Source organism: Otolemur garnettii, unplaced genomic scaffold, assembly GCF_000181295.1.
Source record: "Otolemur garnettii isolate 467f Iridium unplaced genomic scaffold, OtoGar3 scaffold00039, whole genome shotgun sequence".
Taxonomy (NCBI): domain Eukaryota; kingdom Metazoa; phylum Chordata; class Mammalia; order Primates; family Galagidae; genus Otolemur; species Otolemur garnettii.
Window position 1 is genome coordinate 3613038 of NW_003852434.1, and position 12599 is coordinate 3625636.

Here is a 12599-nt window from a genome sequence, read left to right on the forward strand (position 1 = left end):
TGCAGCCATCATTGTTGTTTGGCGGGCCTGGGCTGGATTCGAACCTGCCACCTTAGGTGTATGTGGCTGGCGCCTTAGCCACTTGAGCCACAGGCACTGAGCCAGTATTTTTCATGATGTAAAATGAAACCAAATCAAGTTGAAGAATACCATTTATCTTTTATATATCTTAACATATTCTAATTTTAATTAAAGCCTAAAATGCTTATTTCTTATGTTTAGTAAGAATAAATATATCTAATTATTTATAATAAAAAACTAGATATTTTTATTTTTGACTCCTAAATGCCTAAAATATAATTCTATATATATCCTTGCCCTGGTGAAATATAGCTGTTTTAAAATTTTTAATTACTACTTACTACTATATGTAGTAATATTATATATATTATTACTTACTATGTACAATATTATGAGTAGTAATATTACTACTTACTACTATATTATTATACTATATCATATTAATCTTTAGGAATCAAAATTATTTTAGAAAATAATGACTAGAAGCAGTCCATTGGTCATCTGAACTTAAGACCTCAAAAAGAGGGCGGCACCTGTAGCTCAAAGGAGTACCCATATTCTGGAGGCCCCATATTCTGGAGGTGGGGGGTTCAAACCTGGCCCCCCACCAAAAACTGCAAAAAAAAGAAAAGACCTTAAAAAGTGTTAATTTAATATCTGGGTCTGTTGTTGCAGGGGTAGTGAAGTATGTTTCCAAAATGCTAATAGAAAAAGGTATAGTAGAAACTCCACAGCTAACTACCTCCTTAAGAGTGAGGAGTTGACCTAATTCTCATCAACCAGACATGAACCATATCAGTACAGCATGCCTAATTCCTTATGTTGACCAAATTGTAACACTCCCATGTGTGGGAGGGTCAACTTACAGAGGTTCTACTGTAACTAAATTCTCTCACACTATACTCTGAAACTTAGGCTACTAGAGTTTTTGCATCAAAAAAGGTAATACTTTTACTTAAATCATCAAAAATATTTATAACCCTTTTTATCAGTCATTAAATTAAAGGAAATAAAATAAACTTTCATTTCTCTTGCTATAACTTTTGAAGAGGCCAGCTGCATTTCACAAACTGAATTGTTGAAACCAGATTAGCAACTGCTACAATTCTAAGAATAACTAAAATTTTTAGTACTTTATTAGTTCATTCTTTTTTTTTTTTTTGTCGTTTTTGGCCGGGGTTAGGTTTGAACCAGCCACCTCTGGCATATGGGGCCAGTGCTCTATTCCTTTGAGCCATAGGCACCGCCCTATTAGTTCATTGTGAAAGTATCACATTATTAATGTGAACAACCAACACAGAAATCCTCGCATGTCTGACAGCATGCTGTAGAACACATGTAAATATGTGGAAGAGCTTTTTTGAAAGTGTAAAATTGTGCAAATGTAAGAAGTGTGACAAACGTAAAAACTTGACTTACTTGGCTCTGAGGTACTTCGTGATCAGCCCCCCAGTACAATGTCATTCCAAGAGAATAAATATGGATCTATAGACAGAATTTTTAAAAATCATTTTATGGTAAAATAAAATAAAAAATTTAGTATGTATTATAAATTCAGAATTTTTGTTCCAAAGAAAATATAACACACTATATGAGAAATTCATCATTCTATATTTTGCATAAAAGTGTAGAGCTTAAAATAGAAAATAAGAGCATGAAAATTATTAGAATAGATTTTTTCCTAATTCCTCAGCTCATCCTATTTTTTTAATTTCAGGTTGTAGGCGTACAAACAGTTAGATTCCATAGTTGCCATTTGTATAGTTAAAGTCCAGTTCATAGGTGTGTCCTACACCAGGTAGTGTGCTACGTATCTGAGCAATGTATCTGTTGGGTGGGAATTTGCCCAACCCTTTCCTCATTTCTCCTCTCCTGTCCTGCTTGAATTTCATTGAGCTTTTCTCTCATGTAGACATCAACTTACTAGTTCCAATTTAGCAATGGGTAAATGTGATGTTTTTTTTCCATTCCTGTAATACTTCACTTAGGTGAATGGTCTCCAGTTCTATCTAGGTTACTGCAAAAGATACATAATCTCCATCTTTATTATGGCTGAATAATATTCCATGGCATTCTCAGCCCAACCTTCATGAGTATCATTTTTAAGCCTTTATTTAAAGTTTCTTTATGCAAATTCAAGTAAATATGAATATATATTCTTATCGCCCTTCTTTTATAAAAGGGTAGAAACTATAAATCACTACGTGCTTTGTATTTTTATCAACAGAGATATTTCCATATACGTGCTTAAAGATCTTATCTTTATTAAACTGCTGCATAAAATTCCATTATATGGTTGCAGCATTGTTTTTTTTTTAAGCCAATCTGTTATTAATATTCAATTAAGATTTTTTCAAACTTTAGTTATTATAAATAATGTTTCAACAAACAACCTTGTGATAAGTCTTTTTGTACATACAAATATTTCTCTTGAGCGAATTCTCAGAGATTATCAATGAAAGGATAAATCATCTATAATTTTGATACATATTATCAGATTCCCCTATATAGAATTTGTACCATTTTGCATTTCTACCAGCAACATGTAAGAATTTTTCCACAAGCCTTGTTCATAGAATGAGTTATGAAGGTTTGGGGTTTTGCCAATCTGAAAAGAGAGACTAAAATTCATTGCAGTTTTGATTAGCATTTTTCTCACTACAAATAGGTAGCATAGCACAGTGATAAGAGGCTGCATCAGAGGATTTTCCTTTTGCGGTGTTTGCTGGGGAGGAGGACAACATATGTTTATGTTCATAGGAAGGATCCAACAGGGAAACCTGGCAATGGGGGAAAGAATGTAGATTTCTGGAGCAACACTGTTGAGTGGGCAGGAGGAGATGGAAGCTAACGCACAGATGGAGTAGTTGACTTTACAAAGAAGCACAGATAGTTAAAGCAAGGACTAAGAAGTAAGGAGGCAGAGAAGGTGGGAATTTATGAGGGGAAGGTGGTGAAAGTATCTTGGGAAAAAGTCTCTCCTGACTGTTTTTACTTTTTCTCTGTGAGACAAGAGGCAAGATTATATAATCATCTTTCCTTTTTCCTTCTGTGAAGAGACTCAGAGCTAAACTTTTAGCCCATCTCTATCAATACTGAATTCTTATCATGTGGGTTTTTTTGCACCAACTTTCCTCTGATTTCATCTTATGTGCTTGCCTTTATTTCACTCTGCTCCTATTTTTCTTTTCTATTTTTAAATTCTATACACTGTTTCAAATCTTCCGTAAAAATCAGTGAGACATATGAGTAAAACTGGGTACCCTTCTTATAATCTCACAGCACTTTAATTTACTCTTTAGTTTCCTAAATTATAAAAGTTATTCCACTTTCCAATTATTTTCATGACTCTTAATTTTTAAACATTTAATTTTTTTATAATGACATTCAAGGGTTACTCTGATCTGCTTCCACTTCCACTTTGCAAGGAGATTTTCAAGTTTCCTTTCTGTCATCACTCCTTCCTTATCATAATTGAAACACTTCAGGACTACTAGATAAGTTCCTATTGGCAAAACACATCCTTCTGCTTCTCAACTTTTCTTGAGCTGTTCTTTCCACTGATATTTTTTCTCCATCTGTGTCAATGAAAGTCTACCCATCATTGATAAGCCAGAGATGATGTTTTCCATTATTATGCCATAAAATACTTTCAAACAGGATAAAACATCTGTATTTATAATAAAGCAATTAACTAATATTACTTCATTACATAGTTAGGTGAGTGCTTGTTTGTTTTCCTTGAAGGAAAGAGTTTTTTAAAAAACATTTTACTGTCCCTCTTAGCTACTAAAATTTGTGTGAAGTTCAAGATACCATAGTGCAGACTATGAGTATCACATTTCTCTTTAGACTTCTTTTCAAAGAACCTTGTAAACACCTTTTCAAAGAGCCTCAAGTGAGGCTGGGCACGGTGGCTCACGCCTGTAATCCTAATACTCTGGGAGGCCAAGACAGGTGGACTGCCTAAGCTCATAGGTTTGAGACCAGCCTGAGCAAAAGCAAGACCCCGTCTCTAAAAATAGCTGGGCACTATGGCAGGTGCCTATAGTCTTAGCTACTTGGTAGGCTGAGGCAAGAGAATCGCTTGAGCCCAAGAGTTTGAGGTTGCTGTGAGTTATGACACCACAGCACTCTACTGAAGGCAACAAAGTAAGACTCTGTCTCAAAAAAGAAAAAAATAGCCTCATAAAAAAAATTTTTTTTTGCTTTAGCATAAAGGATGAACTGCATTCTCAGTCATATTAATTTTGATTTGTGATATGGCCAGAACATTAAGATTCTTTATTATATGTACTTTGCAATATGCCAAATGAGTTGCTATATGTTAATAATTTATATATAACTATATAAAAATAAAATAATTTTTATTTTTATTTTTATTTGTTTATTTACTTATTTATTTGGAGATAGAGTCTTACTATGTCCCTCTCAGTAGAGTGCTGTGGTATCACAGCTCACAGCAACCTCAAACTCTTGGGTTTAAGCAATTCTCTTGCTTCAGCCTCCCAAGTAGCTGGGACTACAGGCACCTATCAACAATGCCTGGCTAATAAAATAATTTTTAAAGCTAACTTATATAATTGTACACTTGCCGATCAACTGTATATACAGTGTAATGGTTAGTTGCATCAACTCCACTGGAACAGATATTTAGCCAAACATTCCAGGTTTTTCTATGACAGTATTTTTGGATAAGATTAACATTTAAATCAGTAGACTGAGTAAAGCAGAATGCCCTCCTAATGTGGATGGGCCCCTTCCAATCAGTTGAAGGGCTGAAAAGAACAAAAAGGCTTACTCTCCCCTGAGTAAGAGAGAATTCTTTTTGCCTGCCTTTGAGCTGGGATATTAGCCTTTTCCTCCTTTGAACTCAAATTAAATCCTTCCTTGGATTCAAGCCTGCCAGTCTTTGGACTAGAGCTAAATCATCAGTCCAGGAGGCTCTTTGGTTTTCAGACTTGGACTGGAACTACACCATCAGCTCTCCTGAGTCTCTGGCTTTGCAAACGTGCCCTAAAGTTCTTGGAACTTGTCACCCTACATAATTATATGAGCCAATAGGACTACCCACCCTGACCCTCTCAGTTATGGCAAACAAAACTGTCTTCAAACATTGCCAGATTTTCCATAGGAGGTAAAACTGCCTCTAGTTGAAAACTACTACTTTAATCTGTATAATCTTTCCCAGAATTACAAGTCTAAAAGGAGAGATACATGAATGTTTATGTATGTACCTAGAAATGGTAAATTTATGCTAAGGAAATTGAAGACAAGAAAAGATTACTTTGATTATAGAAGATTCAGAAGAAACTTAAAACGGAGTTAAGCTGAGACCTAAAACATAAATTATCTCTCTCTCTCTGCTCTCTGAATATTCTGCAGAGATCTACTACTATTGTGTATATTCCCTATATTATAATCATCACCATTATTTCCTTTTTGTCTGACTCTCCATCAGCCTCCTAGTCCTTTAACAGTAAGGACTACTTATTCATTTTAGTACCTCTATGGCAGGCATCCTCAAACTACGGCCCACGGGCCACATGCAGCCTGCCTAGGACATTAATCTGGCCAGCTGGGTGTTTTTGCCACTGCTGCCTGTCCTGCTTAGCAGCCAACTTGTCCCAGAGCCTGCAGTCTGGCCCTCTAACGGTCTGAGAGACAGTGAACTGGCCCCCTGTTTAAAAAGTTTGAGGACCCCTGCTCTATGGCCTTTTATGAGGGCATATGATAGCTCCTCAACTGATGCTCACTGAAAGAATGGATGGTACGTGGGACATGGACATGTGAAAATGAGGGGAAAAAGCATTACTATGCAAAAGAGTGAAGCCCCAAAGCACAGACCTGTCTAATAATCAATGGTACAGCCTATGTATCTGAAAAAAATTATAAATCAGAAGGCAGATGGGACCAGAACTTCTCACATTTGGTTAAGGAATCTGCACTTCATTGGGCTAAAAAAAAAAAGAGAGAGAGAGAGAGGGCGGTGCCTGTGGCTCACTGAGTAGGGTGCCGGCCCTATATACCGAGGGTGGTGGGTTCAAACCCAGCCCCGGCCAAACTGCAACAAAAAAATAGCTGGGTGTTGTGGCGGGCGCCTGTAGTCCCAGCTAATGGGGAGGCTGAGGCAAGAGAATTGCCTAAGCTCAGGAGTTGGAGGTTACTGTGAGCAGTGTGACGCCATGGCACTCTACTGAGGGTGACAAAATGAGACTGTCTCTACAAAAAAAAAAAAAAAAAGAGAGAGCGAGAGCGAGAGAGTGAGTGCAATTTAAAGAATGTTTTTAGGAGAAAAGTAACATGATAAAGGGAATTAATTTGAGAGTATTAGGAAGAAGAATCAAGAAGAAATTGGGGTTAAAAGATTATGACAAAAGTGTAGGAAAAGAGAAATCGAGGCCTAATGAGAGCCCTGGAAATAAGGTTGAAGAGGAAGGGAACAGAATGGCTGACTTAAGAAATGAAGGACAAATTTAGGCAATTAAGTGTATATATGAAAAAGGAAGAATCAGTGATGAAAACACAAAGAAAATGTGACATAGAAAGAAGAGAGTTGAGGAAGTTCATCAATATAACAAATATTTTTGTTATAACATACTGGAATGTAAACTCCATGTACAGAGGAGCTTTGCCCCATTTACCTCTCTATTCCTTGACCTAGGGGAGCATTTGACATATAATAGTGATAGTTAATACTTACTGGATACTTACTATATGCTGAGTACTGTTCTAAGTACTTTATAAGTAGCATCTTGTTTAACTTTCTTATTCTTATTTAACTATCTTACTTAACCCCATGAAGTAAGTATTATTATTAACCCCTTATACATAAGGCACCTGAGGCATAGAGAGGTTAAATAAATTGCCTGAATTCATATTATCTTTTAAGTGACAAAGCCGGAATTCTCCCCAGGACCCACATTTGATAAATATTTGTTGAAGAATAAAATTGGGAGTTGGAGAACATTCCCCTTAGTAAAGTATCACAAGATTAGAAAAGCAAGTTTCTAATGTACTTGATACTAATATGAAACCAGTAGGTGAACAAGTACATGCCCACACAAGAGAAAAACACAATTAAACTCAAGTGGGGGAAAGGAAGAGGAAAGAAAGGGAGAGGAGGTGGGAGGGGGGGATTAGGGAAGCAACTGTAACTTGGACTTTACCTAACAAACGCAAACAACGTAAGCTAATCATCTATACTGTCATATTAATCTGAAATTTTAAAAAAATGTAAAAAGAGAGAGAGAAAGAAAAGAAAATCGGGCCAGGTGCAGTGGCACAAGCTTATAATCCCAGCACTTTAGGAGGCCAAAACAAGAGGAGGCTATATTGCCCAGAACTGTGTCTTTACAAAAAAGTTAAAAAAAAAAAAGAAAGAAAGAAAGAAAGAAAGAAAATAGGATAATAGTAAAATTGTTATCACTGAGAATCTTCCAGAATGCTTTGTACCTCTATATCCATTTTCTAAAAAGCACATGGAGAGCCTTCACAGATTTGGCTTACTGACCACAAAACATAGGCTCAGTGAGAAACTGCAGTCTGATGTGCAGATACCACCCATACATTCATCTCTGGATCTTGGTGAAGAACTACGCGCTGCTTTATGTGTACTACCCAGCTCCTTTTAGTAACACACCCTTGAGTTTGTATGGCTACACATTTATTAGCAACAAATCACAGATATCTCTGGATTTAAAAAATCTTTCATCATTTTTATTCGCTCAATAAATGTTGAGAGCCTCCTAATAACAGATATGGCCTAGAATTAACTATTCCCAAACTTTGTTTTGTCATGTGTCAGAATCACCTGAAGGGCTTGATAAATCACAAGTTGCTGGGCTCTCTGTCCAAAGTGTCTGATTCAATAGGTCTGGGGAAGGACCTGAGATCCTTCTTTTCTTCATTTTGACCAACAGCCTCTTTTCTTCCTTTAACCAGGCTGCTAATGCCCATGCAAACGACTCTGAATGGAATCCTATTTTCACTTATCTAAATTCTACTCATCTTCACAGCCTAACAAAAATGGTCCCTTCTCTGTGATATTGTTTTACACTAAAAATTAACTGTTCCTCTGACAGACTCTCAAAACACCTTACCCTGTTAAACACTACTTGTTTCAGCCTGCGCTATAGTATAGATTGTTCTATACATATTAATCAGAATCAACTTTCTATTTATTTCTTATCTTCCTCATGAGCCCAGTATTTTATACACAGCAGACATTCAGTAAGTGTGTCAAATTTATAAACATGCATTAATAAAAGCTAAATTTTTTCATACTTTTTTAACTTCATAAATTTTTTAGGACTATATTGAATTTTTAGATAAAATAAATATGAAATTCTTTGAATACATGATTATTTAAAATTCAACAAAATTTTCAAGCAGGGTAGTCCATTGTCTTTCCTTATCCCACCTCCATTAAAATCTACAACAACAACAACAAAAAAAAAATTTAACGGTTACCTTTTCAACATCTGAGAGAGAAGTTAGTGACTGATTTTGAAGAACCTCTGGTGCAGTGAATGCTCGAAGATCCTGATTGGAAATATTTTCATCTGTAAATGACACGCTACCAGATGGTAGCAACAGTAGAGACCATGGAGAAATAATGAAGCCCAGGGCAGCGGGATCAGCTATGCTTACTGGTTGTAATTGCATCATAAAAAGAAAATAAAAAGATAATTGTTTAAAATTATAATCAGGAGAAAAAAAATCACTTCAAGGATATCCCAGCCTATTTATACAGATGTTAGTGTACAGTTACATACACCAAATCAACATGGTACAAAAAGAATGGGTTTAATGTAAATACAACTGCTAGCATTATTAACAACATTTGATTAAGCTTAACCTTCAAATCTCAGTGGAAGATCCTAGAAACTACAAAAAGAGAACTTTCATTGTTGGTCATGGAATTAAACTTGGTTCAAGTGTTTTATCACAGTCATAATATAGATACGGGTAAAGATTAATAGTTCTTAAACTTTTTCTGGATCATGGATTACTTTGAAAATTTGGTAAAAGCTATGGTCTCTTTCAAGGACATTACCCATAATGTAAAACTCTTTGTATATTCTGAAGTTCAGTAGATCTACTTACAACCCACTTATGGACCCCAAGATAAACATCTGTCTATGATTCAGAAGATAGTGTTTTGAAATGATTAGAAATCAGTTCCTTTGAAAATGCATCAAATTTGGAATTAGTAAGTTTCTAACTACAATAAAAATTTCTTTTTTTGAGTGAAAATATATATTTTGCTTGAATTTGGATTGGTCTTGTTTACATTAGTTCATTATTTCACTAGAATGTCAAGTGATTTGTTCTATACTACCAAATGTGATCAATGGGGTCTCTTAATTTTTTGTTTAATGTTTGCCTCAGAGCTTGTGCTTAAGAGTATCATTGAAAATAAATTCCTCAGAATTCAAGAGACCTCCTCCCAAAAGTAAAGCTAGGCTCAACAAAACAGACTAATTAGAAGGAACTTCACTGTGTCCTCCTATAATAAAATAAAATTAATATAAGCATTAAGGTAATTGCTAGGTGAAGTGAGTTACAGACTAAAGAAAATGCTACTGAAAAGTCACAAAAAGCCTGTGACTGCCAATGTTTATATTACTCAATATAAATAGGTTATCAAATGATAACAAATTGACAGACGTTCATAGAACAGTTTATCAAACATACATACATTATCTATGCTTTCCTGAAAATAACTTTCATCAGAACTGAATCATATTTTCTGGCTTTTAAACCTCTATCTGTGGTCAAGATCATCAGAATTTGACTTTTGTTAAAAAAAGGAAACTAGGCCAGGCATAGTAACTCATGCCTATAAGCAGGTCAAGGTGGGAAGATCACTTGGGCTCAGAACTTCAAGACCAGCCAGACCAAGAGCGAGATCCCGTCTCCACAAAAGATAGAGAAGTTAGCCAGGCACCTGTATAGCCTGAGGACTTTAAGGACTAGAAGCAGTCACTGTGATGAAGTTTTCAAAGACCCAGTGAAAGGAATTTCTCACTGATGTCCCTCCATTAGGACTGGGAGGCCAGTCAGGTAGGAGGCAGACTCTGCAGGCAGAATCTGTATATCTGAGGAATTTCCTGGGAGGACTTTGAAAGCAGAAAAACAGAGTCTGTTACTTGGCCTTGATGTCACCAGAAACCTTTACCTCCCAAACTTGGCATCTTGTTTTTTAGTATCATTAATTTTTACTTTATAGTGAGAAAATCTTACGCATGTATTTGTTAGACTTACTGAAACCAGATGGCATTCTTGAGAATTCAGTAGATTATAAATTAACTATTTGTATGTGCTGTGTGGCAGTAAAGATCCCTCATATAAGCTTGAAAGATATCAAGATTTCTTGCTATTTGCCTGAGCGAGCAGTAGCCACCCAACTCTTCAGAGACATTCTGACCACTAGTTTATCTCTGTGTCTCTGGCCTGAACAATATACAGCAACACACCTGTAGTCCTGGCTACTCAGGATGCTGAGGCAGGAGGATCACTTGAACTCAGGAGTTTGAGGTTGCTGTCAGCTAGGCTGATACCTGGAACTCGAGCCTGCCTGGGCAACAGAGTGAGACTCTGTCTCAAAAACAAACAAATACTACCCCCCCAAAAAACCCGCCAAAATAACAAAAAAGTAAACTATTAAAATTCCTTCTTCCTCTAAAGATTAAAAAGCGCCTAAATCTGAGACATATCCTTAATGACTATGCGAAAGAAGAAAAATATGTATGAATGCCACCTTTTAACTAGTCAGCACATCTTATGTTGCAATGAAGCAGTGTTGGAGATCAATGATCCTCATAAACTCAACTAACAATTCATCAGATGGGTGAAACACAGCTCACAATTCTTATTTATGGAATATACTTCCATAAATCATTACAACATATGCCTGGTAATCCTAGGTATAGTATTGCCTTTTGTAGTCACTTTACCCATTTTCTTTTAAAAGCCTTTGGTTAGGTATTTCATGAACAAACAACACACAATCCAGCTAGAAAAGAACTCAAACAAGGCAGAACAATACTTTTCTTGACAAAAGATTTCACACCACATACATTATAAGAGAGTCTAAAATAAATTCCTACAGAATTACCAACTACAGGGAATAAACACTTGGAGACCATTGAAAGCCAATGTACTAATATCTAGTGTGAGATGATGGCCTACAACTACAGTGGTATCAGCCGGGGGTAAGAAGTTCCTGGAAATGGAACATATTTTAGAGACAGTGACCACAGAATTTCCTGACAAATTGGATGTGATGTGTGATAAAATGAGGAGTCTGGATGACACTAAGGTTTTGATCTGAATAACTGGAAGGCTGGAGTGCATCAACCAAGATACAGAAGATGAAGATTGTCAGCCCAGGTTGCTGAGGTTGGTGTTGGGAGGTGGTAATAGAAATTAGAACTTTACTTTGAGGCCTGCTAAATTTAAGATACCCTGTTTGATATTCAAATGGGTATGTCAGGCCATTGATGTGGAGTGTGGGAGAAAGGTTAGAGCTGCAGATGTACCCACTGAATGGGTACAAAGGAGGGGTGTATGGCACACCTTTTGGGTGCAGGATATAACTACAAGAGGGACTCTACCTAACAAATTCAAATTTGGTTGTTTGTACCCTCACATTAACCTGAAAAAAAAAATGTGTATATATATATATATATATATTTTCTAAACTATCAACAGGAGACTTATAGATATATCTGTAAAAAAAAGAACGGTGGATATATTTTGGGAGTCACTGGCGTAATAAATGGCACTTACAGCCATTCCTCTTTCTTATCCTTGGCCACAGACTGACCTTATCTCCTCCCCAATGTGTTAGCACTAACCAGAAACTGCTAAAGATGAAAGCAACCTATAATTGCTCATTACCTACCCTGAAATTATAAAGAGATTTATTCACTTACCAGCACAACCAAGTTCAATACAATTATTATTACCTGGCAAGAACTACCTATTTGTTTTTTTATATAAGTTTTGTTGTTTTTGACACATAATTATGGTATGGTATGTATATATGTGGTACAATATGATGTTTTGATACATATATTGTGTAATAATGGAACTATATATTTAAAATTTTGCTTTATTAATAGGTGTTCATTTTTATTGAATATCTAAAGTACATCATCATTATAAGTACTATGCATATTAACATATTCAACATTACAGGTCATTTGCTAATAGAATCCAAAGTGTTGGAGGAGATAAAATATGTACATAAATAAATATAAGACATAAAGTACAAGGTGTCTAAGAGAGAAACATAATACGAAAGGGAGTTTAGAGGACATATACTTCGACTACAATAATTAATTTCTTTTTTTATATATGGCTCTTTAAAATGAGTAGGACTTAATCATGGCAGGGGTAGGATTCCAAAAGGAAGAAAAAGCCAGAGCAAAGACATGTGGTCAGGAAATTGCTAAGTTTGTACAAGGAATAGCAGGAATTCTGGTCTCAGGAATGGTGGAGAGCAGTGAGAAACAGAATTTCCAAGGTGGGTCAAACTTTTGCTTTTTAAAAAAACCCACACAGAGAAA

At 35.9% G+C, this 12599-nt stretch overlaps 1 protein-coding gene across 1 annotated transcript in view; it reads right to left on the reverse strand.

Moving 5' to 3' along the window:
- Positions 1-12599, reverse strand: part of PTPN13 (protein tyrosine phosphatase, non-receptor type 13) — a 215239-nt gene that overhangs the window by 132262 nt on the left and 70378 nt on the right. The window contains exons 3-4 of the mRNA XM_012805304.2: positions 8494-8672; positions 1441-1506 (exon numbers count right to left, since the gene is read on the reverse strand). Coding sequence (XP_012660758.1) covers positions 1441-1506; positions 8494-8672 — 245 coding nt within the window. The remainder of the gene's footprint in view (positions 1-1440; positions 1507-8493; positions 8673-12599) is intronic.